At 42.2% G+C, this 23,967-nt stretch overlaps 1 protein-coding gene across 9 annotated transcripts in view; it reads right to left on the bottom strand.

The window, feature by feature from the left end:
• ITGA9 (integrin subunit alpha 9) overlaps positions 1-23,967 on the bottom strand; it is a 435,888-nt gene that overhangs the window by 128,353 nt on the left and 283,568 nt on the right. For all 9 annotated transcript variants that reach the window (XR_014064603.1, XM_081527242.1, XM_081527243.1 and 6 more), the window contains one exon: positions 18,209-18,316. Coding sequence is in view for 8 of the 9 variants with exons in the window: in XM_081527242.1 (XP_081383368.1) it covers positions 18,209-18,316 (108 nt within the window). In the remaining variant the exon portion in view is untranslated. The remainder of the gene's footprint in view (positions 1-18,208; positions 18,317-23,967) is intronic.

Raw genomic sequence — 23,967 nt, 5'->3', positions numbered from 1 at the left:
CATGGTGGGTGGGTCAGCAGCCTTCATGGTCCTGAGTGGCTGGAAGACAGGGAGAGGGTTGAGGTTGGGGGCAGGGGAGGTTGTAGAACATAGCCTGGAGAGGTGAGTGGAAGGTCATGCAGGGTTTTGGACCTCATAGCTTTGGCCATTAAGATCTGCTTGTTGATCTTTTTACAGAGAACCTCAGGTTGTCTCGGGGATCTATAAGGGAAATTATTAGGAACAGAAATACATTTTCAAATGGTAAACCAGGTCATCCCAACCAGAGAAATAATCATTTGTGATAAGGAGAGGCTGGATAAAGATGCATAGTACTTGGGGCTCAGTTTTGAATTTTTATTTATTTGGGGATATGAAGAGAACAAAGAGAATGGCTTAGAATGGGAAAAAGAGAACTAAAGGAACTGTGAACTTTTTCGGGAAGAGAAGTGGGAAGAATGACTAAGAAACAGCTCAACTTCTCCACAGAGGGAACTAGGCAACTGTTTTCCATTTGAGATTAGAAAACATGCGGAAAATAGAGCATGATGAATTGAAGATAGTCATAAAACATGGGATTCAAGGGATATCGGACTGCCTCAACCAGGAGAACTTGCTGAAACATAGTTCGGTGGTTCTGGAGAGACGTCTCAATTGTACTCTGTTCAAAGGCAGAGGTGTGGATCATATGACCTCCCCCAAAACCCATTTCAGGGCTAGAAATCCATCTGCTTCTGCCGGAAAGGCTTTCCTCTTCCCACCCCCGCTTCCCTGCCTTATCTCCTTATCACATAACGTAAGCTGTATTACTAACAGTTAACTAATTTGGTTTTGGGTGAGTCCTTGAATTTCTACAGAAGAAACGGAGAGTAAAGGAGAGGAAAAAAGAAGCATGTGTTTCCAGAGACAAACTTATGATTACCAAAGGGGAAAGGGGGGGTGGGGGGAGGGATAAATTAGAAGGGTGGGATGAACATATACATACACATATACACATTACTATGTATAAAACAGATAATCATCAAAGACCTACTGTAATACTCAATATTCTGTGATAACCTATAAGGGAAAAGAATCTGAAAAAGAATATATACACATGATTGAATCCCTGGCTGAGCACCTGAAACTTACATGATATTATAAATCAACTCTGCTTCAATAAAAATATTCAAAAAAAAGAAGCATGTGTTCACCAAGGGGGAAAATAGAAGACACTGAAAAAAAAACTGAGTTGTTCAATTTTGGTTTGGGTTATTTGCTGGGTTGCTTTAAAGTACCAGGCCTGGCTTATGTACAAGTTACGTCTTGGCCTCTAGCAAGCCTGCTGCAGGGCGATTTCTTGTTCCAAATACCCTCCAAGCATAACTAAATCATAAAACCTAGGACTTTACTCATGCAAAATGTGTGTTAACAACCAGCCAGCTTCAAAAATCAGTGTTACTGTCAACTGCTGTGGCCAGAGAAGTGATTCACTTTGGGGCAGAGATCTCCCCCATAGTGAGTCCTAACAAGGACACACACAGACTCTTGATGTCTAGTTTGGACACCACCATGCAGAGGCGCCATGGGGGCTGGTATTGTAAAGGAGAGAAACCAACTAGCACTAAAATCAAGCTAAGAGAATTATCAGCAAACACAGACTTTGGCAAGGTCTTATGAGCAAAGAAGATCACCTCACAAACTCCTGCGACAGCTTGGGTTCCCACCACCCCCAATCACCCCTACCCCCCCCCCCCGCCACCACCATGAAGGTCTCAGCAAGACCCGCCCTGAACACTCTATTTAAAACCACAAATTTCCCCACTCTCACCCCCTTTCCTCCTTTGTTTTTCTCCAAAGCATTTCCCATCATGTCATGTATTACACATTTTACTTATTTATTACTTGCCTCTACCAGAATGTAAGCTACATGAGGGCTGGAAATTAAAATTTTTTGTCTGTTTTGTTCCCCATAGTAATAGTGCTTGCCATAGGGTGCATGCAAAGTATTTGCTGAATGAATGGAAGTGTGGATTTAAAAATCCCCACAACACCCTTTTGTGGCAAGGATTGTCATCACCATTTTATAGATGAGGAAAGGGAAGCTCGGAAAGAGTTAAGTAACAGGCTTTAGATCATGGCGTCTCAAATATTAACATGCAAAGGAATCACTGCGTTTAATAAAACACAGATTCTAATTCAGAAAGTCTGGGTGGTGCATGACAGTCTGTCTCTCTACACTTCTAACTTTCAGGTAATGCTATGGCTGCTGGACAGCTACATGTGCAGACATAATGGTATTACGAGCCTTGTAGCAGCTGTACAGTCTAGTGATTAAGAGCAGACATCAACCTAATCATTTATTAACTCTGTGACCTTAGGCTATCCTTTCATTTGTGCCTCTGTTTCCTCACCAAATTATCATGAAGATTAACAGAATCTGTCCAGGTAAAGTATTTGGTATAGTTTCTCATCTATAGTAAGTTCTTAATAAAAGTTTATTATTATCATTATTAATGACAAATAATATTACTACTACTATTTTAGCCTAAAAATAATTGTGCCTTCTCAGAATACTAAGGGAGTATTATTAAGTTATTATTGGAAGGACTGTTGCTGAAGCTGAAGCTCCAATACTTTAGCCACCTGATGTAAAGAGTCGACTTATCAGAAAAGACCCTGATGCTGGGAAAGACTGAAGGCAAAAGGAGAAGGGGACAGCTGAGGATAAGGTGGTTAGATAGCCTCACTGACTCAGTGGACATGAATTTGAGCAAACTTTGAGAGACAGTGGAAGACAGGGGAGACTGGAGTGCTATAGTCCATGGGGTCACATAGAGTTGGACGTGAGTTAGTGACTGAAAAACAACAAAAAGTTATAGTCTACTAACATAGGAAAAGTCTACATTTAAACTGAGAATGATGATGACTCATATCTACTATCAAAACATTAGAAACTTCTACTGAATATATTATGTGAGAACTTTGAAGCATGGTCTAAAAAGTGGAATTGCTGGTATTTGTACTTTTAATTCTGATAGTTACTGTCAAATTGTCCTTCATACCAACAGTACTTGAGAGTGCCCATTTTCCCTCATCTTAACCAACAGTGGATATTAACAATCTTTTAGATTTTTGCCAGTTTAATGGGTGGGGGGACACTTCATTTTCATTTGAGTTTACATTGCTCTGATTACTGGTGAGGTTAATGTTTATTTGCCATTTAAATGTCTTTTTATATGTTTGTCATTAAAGTTTCTTCTTTTATGAATTTCCTGTTCATATTGCTCCATCCATTTTTATAATTTTGGGCCTTTTCATTTTCATATGTGTAAGTCCTTACATATTATTTGTATGTGAACTATGTTGCCAGTATATTCTCCCAAATATCTTTTAGTTTTGTTTATGATGCATTTTGATCACAAAAGACATTGATATTTTCACAGATTTAAACTTGCTTATCTTCTGTTATGGGCTCTAGAATTTATAACTTGCTTAGGAAGAAAAGCTTTCCCATACAAAGATTATAAAAATATTCAATACTTTTTACTGATATTTCTTTTTTACATATAACTTTCTAATCCATCTATTTTTTTTTCAGTCAGTTACAGTTTTTCTAAAATTTCTTCCCAAATGGATAGACAATTTTCTTCATATCATTTATTATGAAGGAGTCTATATATAATACTTCTATTGTTTGGGATGATTATTTCCTCAGATATTTTTTCTTTCCCCTCCCTTCTATCCTCTCCTCTGGAACTTTAATTATGTGTATTTCAGTAAGCTTTACGGTGTCCCACGGGTCTTTGAGGCTTTACTTGTTTTTCTTTACAGTTGGCCTTCCTTATCCACAAGTTCCACATCTGTGGATCCGATCAACCACAGGTTTAAAACATTTGGGAAAAAAATTCCAGAAAGTTCCAAAAAGTAAAACTTGGATTTGTCACATGCCAACAACTATTTATATAGTATTCACATTGTAATTTCAACTATTTAAAATTCTGTTTACATTGTATTAGTTATTATAAGTAACCTGCTGCTGCTAAGTTACTTCAGTCGTGTCTGACTCTGTGCGACCCCATAGACGGCAGCCTACCAGGTTCCGCTGTTCCTGAGATTCTCCAGGCAAGAACACTGGAGTGGGTTGCCATTTCCTTCTCCAATGCATGAAAGTGAAAAGTGAAAGTGAAGTCGCTCAGTTGTGTCCGACTCAGCGACCCCATGGACTGCAGCCCACCAGGCTCCTCCATCCATGGGATTCTCCAGGCAAAAGTACTGGAGTGGGTTGCCATTGCCTTCTCCATATAAGTAACCTAAAGATTATTTAAAGAATATGGTAGGATGTGTGTATGGGCTTCCCTGGTGGCTCAGTGGTAAAGAATCCACCTGCCAATGCAGGAGACGTGGATTTGATCCTTGAGTCAGGAAGATTCCCTGGAGAAGAAATGGCAACCCACTCCAGCATTCTTGCCTGGGAAATCCCATGGATAGAGGAGCCTGGGGAGTCTGGAGAGTCCATGGGGTCTCAAAGAGTCAGCCAGGTCTTAGTGAGTAAACAACAAGGATGTGTAGATTCTCTGCAAATGCTATGCCATTTTATATAGGGGACTTGGACATCCATGGATTTGGTATCCATGGGGGAGTCCTGGAATCAATGCCCCACAGATACCGAGGGATGACTGTATTTTTTCTGCTAGTTCTTCAGACTGAATAGTTTCTACTGATCTATCTTCAAGTTTCCTGACTGTTGGCTCAGCTCTGCTACTGAGTTCCCCAAGTAATTTTTCATTTCACTTTCCAGAATTTCTACTTGGTTCTTTTTTTTTTTATAATTTCCATCTCTTCATTAGTATTCTCTATTTGAGGAATCATTGTTACCATATTTTCCTTTAATTCTTTAAACATGGTTTCCTTTAGTTCTTTAAACATATTTATAAGAACTGCTTTGAAGTCCTTGACTGCTAAGTCCAGAGATAGCTCCTATTGATTCCTTTCCCCATCCTGCGCAATGCTTTCTCTAGACCTATTTCTTTGCAGGTTTTGCAATTAAAAAAAAAAAAAAATCTGAACATTTTAAAGCATAAGTATTGCAGCAACTATTTTTGGGGGTGGTAGCTGCTCCTTTTTTTGTTTTGCTTCTTTGTTTGTTTAGTGGCTTGCCTGGACTAATTAATTCTGTGGAGCTTGTTTCTCATAAGTGTGTAGCCTCTGATGCCTCTGCTAATTTTTTTTACACTTGTTTTTACTTTTAAGCCTGGTTTCCTAGAGGCTATACTGGATCAGCACAGCTTAGTGTTCAGTCAATGACTGGTCAGATGTTTTACATAAACACCTAGATCTCCACCCTTAGCCAACAGACTTGTGTGTGGCTTAGGGAATGCCTTCAAAGGTAAGGCAGTTTATAAGTGTGCGCAAGCTTTTCCTCTGTGCATTCACAAAGCCTCATATTCAGTTGGCTGATTATCTTGGATTTTCTAGGGGAACAATAATATCATTTGCAATAGGGATACTTTGTTTTCTTTCCTGACAGTAAAGTTTATTCATTTCTTTTTATTGTTATGACCTCAACATGACTGAACTGGAGAGCCCAGAGGAGGAACGCATGCCTCCACTCCGTGCTTAGGTGGCAGGGCTCCTAATGTTCTAGCATCAGGGTGAAGTTTCTACAGGCTCTGATAGGGGACCTTAGTCAAGTAGAGGAAGTTCCCTTCCAGGCTTGCCTTGCTGGAAATTAAAAAAAAAAGAAAACCTCACAAGTGGATGATATATTTAATTTTTGACTTTTTAGAAGCCCTCATCAAGATAATCATCTGGCTGTATCATCTTTAATCCCTTTACTATTAACAGTGAATAATGCTCATCAGTTTCTTAATGGAGAATCAACCTAGCGTTCCTGGATTATATCCTACTTTATTCAGGATATATTCTTCTAAAGGGAATTGATTTAGAAACATTTATTTAGAATTTTTGTATCTGTTTTCAAAGTGAGTTTGGCTTGTGGTTTCCTTTTGTGTGTGAGTGCCCATTCTTCATTTCTGGTTTCTGAATCAGGGTTATATTAGTTTTCTAGAACAGGCTGTTTCTTCATCTTCTACTTTCTGGAATAGCTTATGTAACAGAGAAATTACCTGTTCCTTGAAGGCTTGGTAGAACTTACTTATGTAGCTATCTGGGTCTGGTGCTTTTAGGGCACAGGTCTTCAGCTATGTTTCATTTTTCTTTAATTATGTAAGTTTCAGCTGTACAGCATTATAATTTAACATCTATATACTACTTTCCCATTTTTTCTAAGGTAATTGGTCTAGCTCTATTATTTTACCTCATATACTTCTTTTAGACTTTTTATATTTGTGGAAATTATATTGTGAATAATTTAAAAATCTTCTTCATGTGAGTGCAGTTCTTTTATCATTTCTAGGGTTGGTTGTTTTTTGGCATTATTACTCTTTTTCCTTTCTTGATCAAATTTGCTGTAGGTTTGTCTATTTTATTTGACAAAAGAATCCCCAGCTTTCGGTTTTATTGATGTACGATACTCCCCCCGCCATTTTGTGACTTTCACTTTGTTGTCAACAGGATCTTCATTTTTCTTGCTTAGAAGTGAAATTATTTTATTGTCCTTTTTCTAGCTCTTGTTATCAGTTTAGGTCATTTATTTTCAGTCTTTCCTGTTTTCTACATGTCAACAGTAACATCTTCTTCTGTGTGGATTTTGTCTACATCCATGAGTTTTGATACGAACAAGCTTTCACTGTCTTTCATTTCTAATTTGTTTATCCCTTCTTCTATGATTTCTTTTTTTTATCAAAAAAGTTAATTAGGATGGTGTTTAAAAATTCCCAAGTAGTTCTGTTTTTGGTTGGCTGTTTGGCCAAACTTTTGTGGTTACCTTCCAATTTTATTGCACTGTGGTCTGAGTATGTGGCTTGTAATTACTTTGACTTTAGAAATTCTATTGGGATTTGCTTTTGTGGTGTAATACATGGGTAATTTGTGAATGTTCACAAATGTTTGAAAAGACACGCATTCCCTTATTTATGTACCAAGAACTATTAATTGCCCCACGTATGTTAACTTGTCCCATTCTCACCATGTGAGGTAGACAGCCTATTCACAGAGGAGGAAAATAAACCTGGAGAATATAGGGGGCTTCCTCAAGGTTGCCAAAAGCTGGTAAGCAACCAAGTACTAATGAAACCCAGACATTATGACTCATTTTGTCTTGGTCTTTCTCTCTCTAAGAGATCACAATTGTTAGCTGCATTAGTCAAATACATGATTGTTTGAGGAAACTGTAATAAATTTTCCTGAAGTAACTGTGTATGTGTAAATTTCTCCTTGTTTTTTTATCAGGAGAAACAAAACTCTACATGTTTTCTATAGCTGTGTGACTGGTTAAAATTCAGTTAAATTACAAATTCTCATTGGACTGTATTTTTAATCATTCTAAAACACATTATTTTTGTCATTTAATATTGTTTTTGCTTCAATTCTATTATGTTAGCTATTAACTGATGCTTTTGAACCGTGGTGTTGGAGAAGACTCTTCAGAGTCCCTTGGACTGCAAGGAGATCCAACCTGTCCATCCTAAAGGAAATCAGTCCTGGGTGTTCATTGGAAGGACTGATGTTGAAGCTGAAACTCCAATCCTTTGGCCACCTGATGTGAAGAGCTGACTCATTGGAAAAGACCCAGATGCTGGGAAAGATTGAGGGCATGAGGAGAAGGGGATGACAGAGGATGAGATGGTTGGATGGCATCACCGACTCAATGGACATGGGTTTGGGTAGACTCTGGCAGTTGGTAATGGACAGGGAGGCCTGGTGTGCTGTGGTTCATGGGGTCGCAAAGAGTTGGACACGACTAAGCAACTGAACTGAATACTTGCTTTCTTTTTGTTAGTATTTGCCTTATCATCTCTTGGATGCCTTATATTATAGTCATTTTAAAAAGTGTGTCTCTTATAAGTAATTTATGCTTGGGTTTAAAAAATACCAATCTGGGAGTCTCTGAATTTCACTAGAGCATTTAATTCATTCTCAGTTATTCTGATTATTGATATGTTTGGATTTATTCTTACCATCTCATATATATATGTGTGTGTATATATATATATATGTATAAAAATATAAAATTTTTTCCTTTGCCTTCTTATTCATGAATTCTTTCTTTTTAAGTGCTTCTTATTCTTTAGTGGTTTGGATGTCCCACATTGTTTTTATTCTTCTAAGTTGCCATTAAAATTATTCACGTCAATGTATGGCAAAAACCACCAAAATATCATAAAGTAATTAGCCTCAACTTAAACAAACTAATTTAAAAAAAGATAAACCTTTTTTTTGCACATTTAAGCTTTATTTTTATCAAAGTCTTGAGCTAACTGGTACACAAACTTTTCCCTAAACAGGAAAAAGAATATTTGCTTGTTTTCACTCTCATCTTTCCAGCCTCTCAACTCTCATATTGAGAGCATTTGGATCTTAATACTAGATAGTTTAAAAAGCTTAACTGGCTTTTTTTCGGTCCTTTCACACTACATTCTTGAAATCATTCAAGTTTCCAATCCACTACTTTATTCTTTTATACCCATTCTACTACACAGCTCATATACTGAGGGTTTTCTTTGAGTGATCAAAATTTTAAATTTACAACACTCTAGCTCATTCTATTTCATGGGAATACTGTCTTTTGTATCTCTCTGAAGGCATCAATCTATCTCATTGTAAAATCTTATTCTGTTTGCCTGGTTAATACACCTTCTGGTGTTAGTTCTTTTTTTGATAGCAGTTGGTGGCTCACTCACTGTCCTGGGGTGAATGCTGCTCATTCCGTTCATTTCAGTTCAGTCGCTCAGTCATGTCCAACTCTTTGCGAAACCATGGACAGCAGCATGCCAGGCTTCCCTGTCCATCACTGACTCCTGGAGCTTGCTCAAACTCATGTCCATCTAGTCGGTGATGCCATCCAACCATCTCATCCTCTGTCGTCCCCTTCTCCTCCTACCTTCAATCTTTCCCAGCATCAGAGTCTTTTCCAGTGAGTCAGTTCTTTGCATCAGGTGGCCAGAGTATTGGAGTTTCAGCTTCAGCATCAGTCCTTCCAATGACTATTTAGGACTGATTTCCTTTAGGATTGATTGGTTTGATCTCCTTGCAGTCCAAGGGACTCTCAAGAGTCTTCTTCAACACCACAGTTCAAAAGCATCAATTCTTTGGTGCTCAGCTTTCTTTATAGTCCAACTTTCACATCCATACATAACTATTGGAAAAACCATAGCTTTGACTAGACAGACCTTTGTTGGCAAAGTAATGTCTCTGCTTTTCAATATGCTGTCTAGATTGGTCAAAGTTTTTCTTCCAAGGAGCAAGCATATTTTAATTTCATGGCTGCAGTCACCATCTGCAGTGATTTTGGAGCCCCCCAAAATAAAGTCTGTCACTGTTTCCATTGTTTCCCCATCTATTTGCCAGAAGTGATGGGACCGGATGCCATGATCTCAGTTTTCTGAATGTTAAGTTTTAAGCCAACTTTTTCACTCTCCTCTTTCACTTTCATCAAGAGGCTCTTTAGTTCTTCTTTGCTTTCTGCAATAAAGGTGGTGTAATCTGCATATATGCTGCTCATTAAGTGGGTGATTCTTGGTGGTCTGCTCATCTTCTGTTTTTCTGTTGACTGAGTCTGCCTGTGGTGACTGGGTAGTAGGCAGTACTCCCAGGAAGGGTGCAGAATAGTACAGGGGGAAGCATATGAGGTTTGAAGTCAGAGAGACCTGGCTACAAATTCAGCTCTGTTACTTACTAGCTGTGCAATGCTGGGCAAATCTTTGAATCTTGGTTCCTTAACTTGGGATAATGATCTTACCTTATGGAGCTGCTATGTGGGTTAAATTTAACAGCACATAAAAAGGCTACTAAAGCCTCGGGACAGCAGTAAGTTGTGTTCATCTTTCATCAGTTATTCAGGAGAAATTTTTTTTACTCTTCAGCCTTTGATTAAATGTGATAGATTTGATGGTCTCACACCACTTTCATTAAACTCATTAAACAGATGTGTTTTCCTCAGATCATCCTGGGGGAAAACAATTCAGCCCTCCATTTCTAAATTTAAGCTACTGCACGGTCACTGATATATCAGGTGTCTCTTTTCTTCAGAGGGATATGGACATCCTCATCGCAAAATAATTAAAGTTCTGGTATCAACTGACTCATTTTGGCAAAAATTAGATCATGGGCAGCCTTCTCTGGTGTACATGCATTGGAAGGGTGGTTATAATTTACTAAGATATAAGTCTTGCCACCCACCTGGATATTCTAATGGATATTGGTATTAACACTCTATTGATATCAATATCCTAATGGTACTTATGGCAAAGTTATTGATATGTCTCCTTGGAAAATTATCTCTCATTCATACACTATTTTACTTCCTGAAAATCCAGTCAGTTCTTTAGAATCACTGCCCAACAGCACGGACAGAACACGCCAAAGAGATAAACCTTTTCAGAAGGAAGAAAGAAAGCCATGGTATTTATTTCATGTTTCTTCTAGACTAATGTCAGAGTTCTTTGAAAGACCCAGGGCTTTTACCTGGAATAAAGTTCCACCTTTGCACTCTGCAAGCCATCGTTTATGACATTTTTCTTCCTGCATATTAAGAGCCAAATGTCAAAGCCTTCTCCTCCAGGGTTATAAAATAGCTCATAGACAGGTTTTCAACATCAACAACCTGATGCTTAAGTCCTGAGACAACCTCCTATCCTTTCCCTTGAACCTGCATCCCATGTGAATAAATTTAACTTTGGAGCAGGATTCCACTCAAGTTCAAATGGTCTTGCCTTCATGAGCCATAAAGCCTGTGGCACATGTGATACCTTGGCCCTGTCTTAGGCCTGTACTCAGGGGCTCTGCTAAAAGGCTCATCTCTGCAGCAGGCCCACAGCAAGGCGAGGTCATTAACATTTTCCAGAACAGTTCCCATCTAGCTGTGTAAGAGAAGCTGTATCCTCAGTCTAAACAGGAACCTTCTTGCAGGAGTGACTGCCTATGGCTTGCCTCACATGGGCAGTCAGGCCCACAGAAACCACTGCCCCCTGCAGCAGCCCAATCATTTGGGGGCAATATCCACAGCACGTGGTTAGACAGCCTCGAGTAGCAAGGGGGCCTGGCCTTCCCCCATCCTAGGCCAGAGAAATGAAGTTGTGGGCGCATGAGCACACACACGATGCACCCTAGGAGGAGTGATGCACCTTAGAACCTCGCCAACCGTCACAGGAAACGACAGGGTTTAGTCCTCACCGTCACGGTGCCAAGACAGCCATCTGCTGGATGCCCCACAGAAGACGTAGAGAGCAGTAACCTTCTCGTACGTATAAGAGGTGGGTGGGCTTCCCAGGTGGCGCTAGTGGTAAAGAGTCTGCCTACCAGTGCAGGAGCCATAAGAGACCCAAGTTCGATCCCGGAGTCAGGAATATCCCCTGGAGGAGGGCACAGCAACCGACTCCATTGTTCTTGCCTGGAGAATCCCATGGACAGAGGAGCCTGGTGGGCTGTGGTCCATAGCATTTCAAAGAGTTGGACACGACTGAAGCGACTTAGCACACATGCACATAAGAGGTGGGCAGAGAGAATGGAGAAGCGGGTACCACCTCCACTGTACTCCTTCACACACTGACCACTCCCTCTGTCTGTAATGTTCCTGTCCCCACATCCTCTCCTGGTGAACACCTACACATTCCCTAAGCCCTGACTCCAAAAGCCTGCTTTGTGAGGCATGTTCCATCCCCTCTCCATGGTGGGCTCTGTACCTCTGGACATCCCTGGGTCTGGCCATGCCTCCATGACTGCATTTGGTACATGGCGCTCCAATTGTATTTCATAGATCTGTCTCCTGCTAGACTGAATTTCTACCTGTGTTGTGTGATTTATTCCTCTTTTCAGAGCCTGGCACATCATTGGTGCTTTCTCTGCCAGTGTTTGCAGAATACATCAAGAATGATTCAGCACTTGCCATAATTTTTAGTTTAGATGGACCATCATTCTTCCCCTTTCTCACTCTATTATTTTCATGGTCCTTCCCACTTGGACTCCTGATGGTCTCCATGGTCACAGTGCCCTGTCTATGCTTTGGCTGTGGTGTGGGGAGTCAGGATCCTCACAGGACTTGGCACAATCCCAGTGGGTGGGAGGCAGTGGAAATGCCAAGTCATTCCTCAGACCACCACCAAGGCAGTTTCTAAATAAAATACAAGCAGGGTGGAGGGGCTCAGGACACTTGCTCCAAGGAAAGAAGATCACGAATCATGGCTTGGGTGGGTGTATGAAGGGGTCCCACTTCACTGGGATCCTTATACAAATCTTTCCCAAACAAGCATTCTCCAAAAGCCATTCTCCATTCACAGGCAGCTGGACCTCAGGAATCCTTTGGGAGAAGAGAAGACTCTGTGGTGAAACCTAGAGGCAGATCTGTCCTGTCCAGAAACCCCAGACACTTCCAAATGAATTCTGAACCAACAGTTAGAAAACTGTGTCCCACGCTGGTAAAGAACCTACCCACCAAAGAAGGAGAAAAGGGTTCGATCCCTGATCCGGGAAGATCCCATATGCCGTGGAGCAACTAAGCCTGAGCATCACAACTACGGAGCCCATGCTCTAGAGCCCGGGAGCCACAGATGCCGAAGCCCTGCACCCCAGAGCCCATGCTCTGCAAACAAGAGAAGCCACTGAAATGAGAAGCCCGTGCACCACAAGGAAGAGTAGCCCCTGCTCACCACGACTAGAGAAAAGTCCACGTAGCAACAAAGACCTAGCACAGCCAAGAATAAAATAAATAAATAAAATTTTGAAAACAGAAAACTGTGTCCCAGACAGGGCCATAGGTGGAGTGATAGCCCAGGCTCGTGGGGTCAGCCAACATGCCCACCCTCAGCAGGAAGATGGATACCAAGGGTGCTGCTGAAGGGACAGAAACAATCTGAGGGTCTCCTGCAGTGTGGGGAGGGATGGCAGATACCCCCTCCCTCAATGCCAGCTGTCTGTCCCTGGGCTTCAGTTGGCTGAAGAGGTAACTGGCTCCTGGCTGCCCAGGGACCTGTCCAAGGCTAGGGAATGCTGGTGGCTGAGGGTGGGGTCTGGAGGGGATGCCCCCAGGCCTTAGGGGTACTTCTTGGAGAACACAGGAAACAAGTACTGGTTTCTCCTAATAGGAGTGAGTCTGACTTGTACCAAGCCACCCAAATTCCCAGAATGAGAAGCCTCCTCTATCCAAAGTCCTGCAGGGCCAGAGTGGAGGGTGTCATGAGCTATGTGAACCACACCTACTCCAGTGGGCTCATTCTGGGCTCTGCTGAGCATGGGCAGGGCCAAGGCTAGGAAGATGGCTGACTGAAGGACGTCCTTGTTCTCGGCCCTTTAGGCTTTACGGCAGACAGTGTGCTGCCCAATGGCCTCTGAAACAGTACCTGGGACTCCTGCCTCATCACTGCCTCCATCATGCACCAGCTTTTACGTTTTCTACTCTCATAATCACACTGGTCTCCAGTAATGACTATCCATGCGAACACAGTGCTTCACTACTTGCTTAGTGAGATCTGCTGGAGAGCCTGATTTTCTACACCACACAAACACCATGGGCCTCTGAACACAGGCTGATGTATCCAACCAATGGCTTGACTGTCCTTGAGAATTGTTACATACTTTTGAAAATTCTCAGTGCGGTTTTGAAAATCGAAAGTGTCTACTTCTGAGAACTCAGAGAACAGAATGCAGGGAGCTCACAGGACTTGGGGTTTTTGAGAACCCATTCAGCGAGATGATCGGTCAGGCAGTTCTGCAAATCTTCAGAAAAACCACTTCTCATGCCTTCCTGCCAAGCCAGCTATTTATAAATGTGTTCCAAATTGAAGTAGCTCTTGCTTGGTCAGATGATTAGTAAAGAGAAAAATGGGGCTTCCCTGGTGGCTCAGTGGTAAAGAATCTGCCTGCCAATGCAGGAGATAAGGGTTCAATCCCTGATTCAGGAAGATTCCTCATGCCACGGAGCAACTAAACCCAAGTGCCACACCTACTGAGGCTGTGCTCTACAGCCTGGGAGTCACAGGTACTGAAGCCTGTGCCCTAGAGTCCATGCTCTGCAACAAGAGAAGTCACCACAATGAGAAGCCTCCGCATCGCAATCAGAGAGTAGCCTCCATTCACCACAACTAAAAAAAAGCCCGTGCAGCAATGAAGACCCAGCACAGACAAAAATAATAAATAAATAAATTCTAAAAAAGGGAAAATTCTTAAAAAAAAAAAAAAAATCTATATTTCTATCTTTGTGCCAGTACCATACTGTCTTGATGACTGTGGCTTTGTAGTAGAGCCTGAAGTCAGGCAGGTTGATTCCTCCAGTTCCATTCTTCTTTCTCAAGATTGCTTTGGCTATTCGAGGTTTCTTATATTTCCATACAAACTGTGAAATGATTTGTTCTAGTTCTGTGAAAAATACCGTTGGTAGCTTGATAGGGATTGCATTGAATCTATAGATTGCTTTGGGTAGTATACTCATTTTCACTATATTAATTCTTCCAATCCATGAACACGGTATATTTCTCCATCTGTTTGTGTCCTCTTTGATTTCTCTCATCAGTGTTTTATAGTTTTCTATATATAAGTCTTTTGTTTCTTTAGGTAGATATATTCCTAAGTATTTTATTCTTTTTGTTGCAATGGTGAATGGTATTGTTTCCTTAATTTCTATTTCTGTTTTCTCATTATTGGTGTATAGGAATGCAAGGGATTTCTGTGTGTTAATTTTATATCCTGCAACTTTACTATATTCATTGATTAGCTCTAGTAATCCCACTGCTGGGCATACACACCGAGGAAACCAGAATTGAAAGAGACACGTGCACCCCAATGTTCATTGCAGCACTGTTTACAATAGCCAGGACATGGAAGCAACCTAGATGTCCATCAGCAGATGAATGGATAAGGAAGCTGTGGTACATATATACACAATGGAATATTACTCAGCCATTAAAAAGAATACATTTGAATCAGTTCTATTGAGATGGATGAAACTGGAGCCCATTATACAGAGTGAAGTGAGCCAGAAAGAAAAACATCAATACAGTATACTAATGCATATATATGGAATTTGAAAGACAGTAACGATAACCCTATATGCGAGACAGAATAAGAGACACAGATGCATAGAACAGTCTTATGGACTCTGAGGGAGAAGGTGAGGGTGGGACGTTCTGAGAGAATAGCATTGAAACATGTATATTATCATATGTGAAACAGAACACCATTCCAGGTTCGATGCATGAGACAAATGCTCAGGGCTGGGGCAATGGGATGACCCAGAGGGATGGGATGGGGGAGGGAGGTGGGAGGGGGGTTCAGGATGGGGAACACATGTAAACCCAGGGCTGATTCATGTCAATGTATGGCAAAAACTACTACAATACTGTAAAGTAATTAGCCTCCAACTAAAATAAATAAATTTATTAAAAAAAAAAAAGAGAAAAGGGGTGTACTTGGTTCTGAGATACTTTCAGAATCACAGTGAATTACATTTCCTGTTTCTGTCAATAAATAATTTTGTCCACGAGGGAGCAATCTTCTCTACAACTTTACTGATATTCATATGAACAGCTCACAGCACATACCCTATGAGGAGAGTATCCCCCAGACATGGGGAAAACGTGGAGTGGTTGATGAGGTAAACAGTACGTCAGGGAGCAGACAGGAGCACGTGGGCAGTGGGAACCTCATGCTAAGTTCAAATCGTGGTTGTAGTAGGTAGAAGACACTGGGGGCTCTTCTTCCACTGTTTCAGCGGTGCTCCAAGGCACGGGCACTTCGTGGAGGAGCGGAAAACTGTGAGGGGTGGTGATGGCTGAGCAGGCAAGCCAGAAGGGGCACCTATTCTGCATTCAACATTTCCTGTGGTCCAGAGTTTCAGCCCACGTGACCCAAGAGGACAGCAATGCAGGAAACCATCATCTCTATCACATCATGCTTTTGGAGCCCCCAGGGTGTTCACTGGAAGGACTAATGTTGAAGCTGAAACTCCAATACTTTGGCCACCTCATGCGAAGGGTTGACTCATTGGAAAAGACCCTAATGCTGGGAAGGATTGGGGGCAGGAGGAGAAGGGGACGACAGAGGATGAGATGGTTGGATGGCATCACCGACTCGATGGACATGGGTTTCGGTAAACTCCCAGAGTTGGTGATGGACAGGGAGGCCTGGCGTGCTGCGATTCATGGGGTAGCAAAGAGTCGGACGTGACTGAGCGACTGAACTGAACTGTGGGCTCAGATGTGTCATATGCCATGGGCCTTGCTGCCCCCATTTTTAAGCTATCCACAGAGAGACCATCCATCTGGCTAGCTGTCCCTCACATTCCCATGTAAGAGCAATGATTCAACAACGCCCTCAATGTGGACCACATGCCCTCTCCTTGTGCAGTGACTCTCTTGAGCATCACACACCCTCCTTCCCACGAGGGGTCACCCTCTCATCCAGCTGCTCCAGACTGTTAGGAGCACTGAGGTGATTTTTTATCAGCACAAACTTTTCCTGAATTCATGTGCAAAGAGTAAATGATGTTTTATAGCATGAACTTTTTTCAGTCCACAAATATCAAATATTTACTGAACACATATTATACTCTAAGTATTGTGTATCAGAGTCCCTAAAGATAAGAGTAGTGAGCAGATAAAAGTCCTGTCCTTATACTGTAGGGGCCAGGAGGAAGATAAACTGGTCAAATATGGAAATATATGGTGTGCCAGCTGGTGATGAGGGTGATGGTGGAAGGGTGGGTGAGAGGTTCTGGGACACAGGTTGGTCAGGGAGGGCTTCTCTGAGGATGTGATATTTGAGCAACTACCAGAAGGAGGTGAGGGCAGAGATCACGCGACTCTCTGAGGAAGGGTGTGCTGGGTAGCGGAAGATCCATGCAAAATTCAGGAGGCGGGAGAGTGTCTTCTCTGCTCTAGGACAAGCATGGAGGCAGGGTGACTGGGGCAGAGAGAGGAGGGAGAGGGGGAGAGGTCAGAGAGGGGCAAGAGACAGGCTGTGAAGCTGGCTGAGGTGCTGGAAGAATTCGGGGCATACGTGAGCTATCGGACGGTTTTGAGTAGAGGAGTGCCATGACCTGATTTACATTTTGGAAGCCCAGCTCTGCTTCTGGGGCACAGACAGACGGCAGGGGCGTAGGACAGGAAAAGTGACCTAAGTGAAGAGGCCATTACAATAAACCAGGTGACAGATAACAGTGCCTTGGACCAGGGTACTGATGGTAGAAGGGTCAAAAATTGTAACATTCTGATTTGAGGGGAAGGTATAAACATCAGGTTTGCTGATGGCTCAGATGTGAAGTGTGGGAGAAGGTGTTAAGGGTGACCCACGTCTCTGGAAGGATTGAGCAGCCATTTGCTGAGATGCGGAAGGTCATGGAGGGAAGTAGGTTTGGAGGGGTACCATTGAGAGTTCAGTTTTGGTTAAGACAGATTCCTGTTAGGCATCCAGGTAGGGATGGCCTGAAGGTAGCTAACTATCAAAGTCTGGGATTCATGGGAGATACGTGGGCTGGAGAAAAACAACTAGTGTCATCAGCACAGACTGAATATGAAACCATGAGTCTTGGGGAGATTTATGGGACAGAGTGTAGAAAAAAAAGGCCCTTGGGCCCTGTAGGAACTGGGACGATGAGGACAAAGCCAGTGAGAAGGGAGACACCAAGCGAATGCGATGTCCTAGAAGTCAAGGAGGTGGGAGGAATGATCATTGTTGAGACAAAAATCATCTACAGTTGACTTAGGATCAAGCAGAATTGCATATTCTGCATATGAACTTGAGTTTCCACCTACACTTATGTCTTATGTATGAATCCTTCACCCTCCAGGCATCAGTGGCCCTATGAGAATCTTTATGAGTGCTGGTGAATCTTCCCCTTAGAAATACTCATTCAGATATATACAAGACTGTGAACAACTATGGAGGCTCCAGGAGCTGGCAAAGTCCATCCCAGAAGTCAGGTTCATAAACAACCCTTGTCTACCCCCAAAGAGGTCTTCTCATGGTATGAACCAAACTGTCTCAATGTAGAGGTTCAGAAATTGCAGGTTTCCCAGCTTTTCCAGGTACGTTTCCATAGGTTAGAATGAGTTAACCTTTCTGGGCTCTTGGGTGGAACACAAAATGTGAATGGGCTGCCTCGAGTCTCAACGCAAGTGTGAAACAAACGGGAACTCACCACCATCTCCTGCACGTGAAAGAGCTCTGCCCCACCAGGTGACAGTCGATTGGGGAAGGAGATGCTGACAGACGACCCAGGAAGGGTGCTTGGCCCAGTGTTATAGACCTGCGGGTGTGAGACACACACGGCATGTTTTAACAGAAATAGAGATTGTCATTTCTATACTCTAAAATCACCTGAAATGATACACAGAGATACTAGGGTTTAGGATCTAGAAGGCCATGACTTGAAGTGAAATATCAAACGATGGGAGATTCCAATGACATTGAAATCTTTCTAATGTGCATTAAAAACCCACAAACTTTCAAGTTACCTTATTCCCCCCGTTAGCATTTTCTTATCTTCTGCTGCTAACAATTATACTTATTTTGACCTGGAAATTTACTCATAGACTGTTACATGGGTGGGAGTTTAGAAATAATCAGATTAGTAGTTCTCAAACTTTTAACACATATCAAAATAATCAAATGGTCTTCTTAAAACCAAGACTGGAGCAAGGTCACATCCAGAGTTTCTGCAGTGGTAGGTCTGGTTAGGGTGGGATGGGGGCTGAAGGGTTTGAATATGTTTTTTATTTTGGCCATGCCACATGGCATGTGGGATCTTAGTTCCCCAATCAGGGATCAAAGCCGGGCCCCTGGCAGTTGGAAGCTCAGAGTCCTAACCACTGGACGGCCAGGGAAGTCCTGGACTTGCATTTCTAAAGTTCTCAGGACATGCTGATGTTGCTGGCCCAGAAAACATACTTTGAGAACCACTGATCTGGTCCAACTCCATTCCTTTCATAGTTGGAGGTAATGAGACTCTCAGAGTCAAAGTGGATTATCCCCAAACCAAATGATCTAACTTACAGAAAGGGCTCTTTTTTACTACACTATCTAGCTGATTTGGTTTCTCCACAACTTTCATCTTACCACTTGCTAATACTGTTGGATGACATCTGTGCACATCTTTTCTGTCCCAGCATTTGGTCCTATAATCTTTACCCATCTCATTCCCCATATAGTCCTCCCCATTTTTTGTCTCCAGCAGCCCATCCTCTCCTGAGAAGTAAGAGAAAAGATGGCAGCCACTAAAAGACCCATGAGAGAAAGGAGATGGAGCAGAGATTGACATGGAACTCAAGGAAGTGGAAGATGAAGGAGAGTAAAAAAGATAAGCAGATGTATAAAGACAGAAAGTAGATTAGTGGTTGCTAGGGCTGGGGTGCAGGAGGAATGAGGAATGAGGAGTGTGGCAGGAGGAAGAATGGCTTCCCAAAGATGTCAATGTCCTAACCTGTGGAAACTGTATATTATATTACATGGCCAGGGGGATTTCAGGTTGCTAAGAAGCTGACTTTAAAATCGAGAGATGATCTTGGATTATCCAGGTGAGTGCAATGTAATGACAAGTGTCCTTATATAGGGAAATGGGAGACAGAGTCAGAACCAGGGAAACGTACTATCAAAAAGATGCAACCAGTCATTGCTGGCTTTGAAGATGAAGGGGGCCATGAGCCAAAGAATGTGCCAGCCTCCAGAAGGAGGAGAATCACCACAGAAGAAAGAAATAGATTCTTCTCCAGAAAGGAACACAGCCCTTCTGACACCTTGCTTTTATAGACCAGTGAAACCCTTGCAGACTTCTGTCCTCCAAAATTGTAAGATAAAATAAATTTGGCACAAAGTCTGTAGTAATTTGTTATAGCAGCAATAGGAGACTAATATAAGGAGTGACTGCTAATGGGTATGGAGTTTCTTTTGGGGGGTGAAAAAAATGTTCTAAAATTAGATTATGGTGAAAGTTGCACAATTCTGTATGAACTCAGAATTGTGGGGAAAGTCATTGTATTGTATACTTTAAACAAGTGAACTCTAAGGTATGTAAATGGTAACTCGATAAAGACTTTAGTTTATTTTTTAAAAGATGGGTAGAGGCTAAAGAGAGGAAGAAATGAAATACTGCTTAGTGGCCTGGGGACTAGAGAGAGGATTCAGGGCATCTCTGAAGCTGAGGTCAGCAGGGCAGAGCCTGGCGATGGGTTGGACAAGTCAGCAGATCTTCACACTTGGCAGAATATATAAGGCTCTAGCTCCAGCCAGCTCTTCCCTAGAAAACTGTCTTTGTTTTTTTTTTTTTTTTTTGCAATAGTGGGTTTTGCTTCAGAGAACAGACACAAAAAACCATGGAGTGGATGAGTAGTTGCTGCCAACTGTTGATTCAAAAAGAACACAATTCACCCATAACAACAACCCTAAGGCACAAGAAAAGGAAGGACTATCCAACCACAATGGAAATCGCTAATTTGAAGTGAAACATGAGAGCACAGCATTGAAGGGAAAACCTATTGACCTGTCTGGGAAATCCCAATTAAAGCATGAGTGAGGAAAAAGAAGTTGATTTTGTTTTGCATTAGTTCATCCACCAGAACAAGGCAGATGGAGAGCTTGTACTACCATATTTTTAACAACCATCTTGTTTGACTCTCTGCAAACGTTCCTGTGTAACATCTGCATTATTTTTCATCATTATTTTTCAAATGAGGTAAATTATTGATTTGATTTAAAAAAAAACAACTATTGATGGTCAATAAATTTTTACGTCTGTGAAGAAAAAAACTCTGATGAAACTTTGAAACCAATTCTAAGACCAGCATCTCTGCCTTTCTCCCATCGGCACTTGCAGCAGAGTCTTTAAACAATGACATAGCTTGTTGAATATTAGCTTTGAGAAGACCCAGAAAAAGAATCTTTTTATATGGAAAGTCTCGTGCCTTTTTTTAGGAGAGATGTTACCAGAATAACGCTTCCCTGATGGTTCAGACAGTAAAGAATCTGCCTGCAATGAGGGAGAACTGGCTTTAATCTCTGGGTCAGGACAATCCCCTGGAGAAGGGAATGGCAACCCACTCCAGTATTCTTGCCTGGAGAATTCCATGGAAAGAGGCTACAGTCCATGGGGTCGCAAAGAGTCAGACACAACTGAGCGACTGACACTTTCCATCCATATTCCTGACCCTATTCTCCCCTACTATCTCCATCCTTTTTTGGATCACTATCACCATTAAACTGGTCAGTGGCTTTCCTGCAGGACAGTCAGAATCATGACAATTATACCAGAAAACAAGTTGTCAGAGAATTGTAAGGAAACTGTCAGCTTTGCTAATCCAAGAAGATTTCCTTTCTGTCAGTGACACACACTATCCATCTTTCAGACCCAGCCAACTTCCTTAATCCTGAACAGAAAGCTATGTACTTCCTCAGGCAACTGATAATCAGGAGGAGAATCTTGTCATGACAGTCACTCACTCCTGGGGCCCTGATTCCCTAGCCTGTATCCTATGTCAGGTCAGAAGAAAGCTCTTTGTCTGAATATGAAACTTTAAGCTCCCCATAAAAGTGCCTTCTGAGAAACATGATATAACCACAGGCTCTCAGATTTCTTTTTTTTTTTTAATGAGGAAGAAGAGAACATTTTGTATATTTTTTGAATATCTTTTCATATAACTTCTGTTCCTTTTTTCCTTCTCCTATCAACACTATTTGTAGAGACGTGGATGGACCTAGAGACTGTCATACAGAATGAAGTAAGTCAGAAACAGAAAACCAAATATCATATATTACAGTGTACACACACACACACACACACATATAGGATCTAGAAAAATGGTATAGATGATCTTATTTGCAAAGCAGAAGTAGAGACACAGACATAGAGAAAAAATGAATGGATACCAAGAGGGAAAAGGTGGGGTGGTGGTGGGAGGAACTGGGAGATTGGGATTGACATTTATACACTATTGATACTATGCATAAAAAAGATAGCTAATAAGAACCAACTGTATAGCACAAGGAACTCTACTGAATGCTCTGTGGTGACCTAAATGAGAAGTAAATCCAAAAAAGAGGGGATATATGTATACATATAGCTGATTCACTTTGTTGTACAGTAAAAATGAATAGAACATTGCAAAGCAACTATACTCTAATAAAAAATAATAAAAATTTTATTTTATTGAAGTATAGTTAGTTACAACGGTGTAATAATTTCTGCAAATACCCTCTTCATTACATGATGTGTGTCATTTGAACCCTTCTAAATAATTTACCTGACTGTATCTTTTATTCTAAGACACCACTCTGGTATTCTTGCCTAGAGAATCTTGTGGACAGAGGAGCCTGGTGGGCTGCCGTCCATAGGGTCGCACAGAGTCAGACACGACTGAAGCGACTTAGCATGCATGCAGGCATTGGAGAAGGAAATGGCAACCCACTCCAGTATTCTTGACTGCAGAATCCCAGGGACAGAGGAGCCTGGTGGGCTGCCATCTATGGGGTCGCATAGAGTCGGACACAACTGATGCGACTTAGCAGCAGCAGCAGCAGCAAGCAATTGAAATTAAGTGGCTTCCCTGATGGCTCAGGTGGTAAAGACTGTACCTGCAATGCAGGAGACACAGGAGATGGGGCTTCAGTCCTTGGGTTGGGAAGATACCCTGCTGAAGAAAATGGGAACCTACTCCAGTATTCTTGCCTGGAAAATTCCATGGACAGAGAAGCCTAGGGGGTTCCAGTCCATAGGGTCACCGGGTTCCAGTCAACAGGGTCGCAAAGAGTTGGACATGACTGAGCACACATGCATAAGTAAAATGAAATAACTTCATCTGGACTTTATCTGTTTTCTATCCAACTGCAAAAAGCAATGGAGAAAAAGAAACTAACTGTGAGAAGGAATTCAAAACCACAGAGGTCCTATTCCCAGCAATCACTCTAAAGGTCTTGAAAGCAAGGGTGACCCCATCTTTCCCTTTTCCCCTGTAAATCAAGCATAGGGTGTGACAGCAGGGGCTTAGCTAGCTGGGAGGCGCCTCCTCTCTGAGCTGGGATGTGTGTTATCCATCATGACTTTGGAGGTCTCTTGCCTGGGAGAGAGCTTTGGCAAGAGGGAGACCATTGTTTGCAAGAGACCGCAAATATGTTACTGTCTCTTTCTCTGGACCCTCACCCTGTCATTATTTCTCATCCTCTTGGTCTACCTAGGAGAGGCCACAGGGAAAGAAAATAATAATTATTTGGCCATAGCAGTGGATGCCAGACCGAGAAACCATTTTCTCCATAGGGAAGGATAGAGGGAAGGCAGGAGAGGGCTCTGGGAGCTGGAGCTAGAGCTAGAGAGACGTGCGATGTGGATTACGGTACACCGGCTCCATCACTTCACCACCAGCTCCTGGCAGCTGCTGAGCTACACAGGGGTGTCCCAGGTAACATCTGCCTAATCTTGGCCCCAGCCCAGCCGCTCCCAGCTCTTCACCCTGCAGCATGTCTTCTCCTCTTGGGCCTACATTTCTCATATTTGTCAATTAAGGAGAATGTCTGGACGATGCTCAGTCCCCCTAGTTTTATGTTCAAAGACCCTCCTGTTGAACAGTGCTGGCCTTGGGGTCTGTTCTTAGAGAAAGGATCAGCAAATGATGGCTCGCACGCCAGATCTGGTCCATCACCTGCTTTTGTACATTCTGTGAGCTAAGATGGTTTTATATTTTTAAATGTTTAGGAGAAAAACAGAAGATGAATATGTCACGATATGTGAAAATGATGTGTGCTGTGCTTAGTTGCTTAGTCATGTCCGACTCTTTGCGAGTCTGTGGAGAAGCCATGGACTGTAGCCCACCAGGCTCCTCTGCCCATGGAGATTCTCCAGGCAAGAATGAAGTGGGTTGCCATGCCCTCCTCCAGGGGGTCTTCCTGAACCAGGGATCGAACTCAGGTATCCTG

Source organism: Giraffa tippelskirchi, chromosome 9, assembly GCF_054371585.1.
Source record: "Giraffa tippelskirchi isolate mGirTip1 chromosome 9, T2T-mGirTip1v1.2.pri, whole genome shotgun sequence".
NCBI lineage: Eukaryota > Metazoa > Chordata > Mammalia > Artiodactyla > Giraffidae > Giraffa > Giraffa tippelskirchi.
The sequence above is the reverse complement of the archived record's forward strand: the minus strand, read 5'-3'. Positions and strand labels throughout refer to the sequence as shown.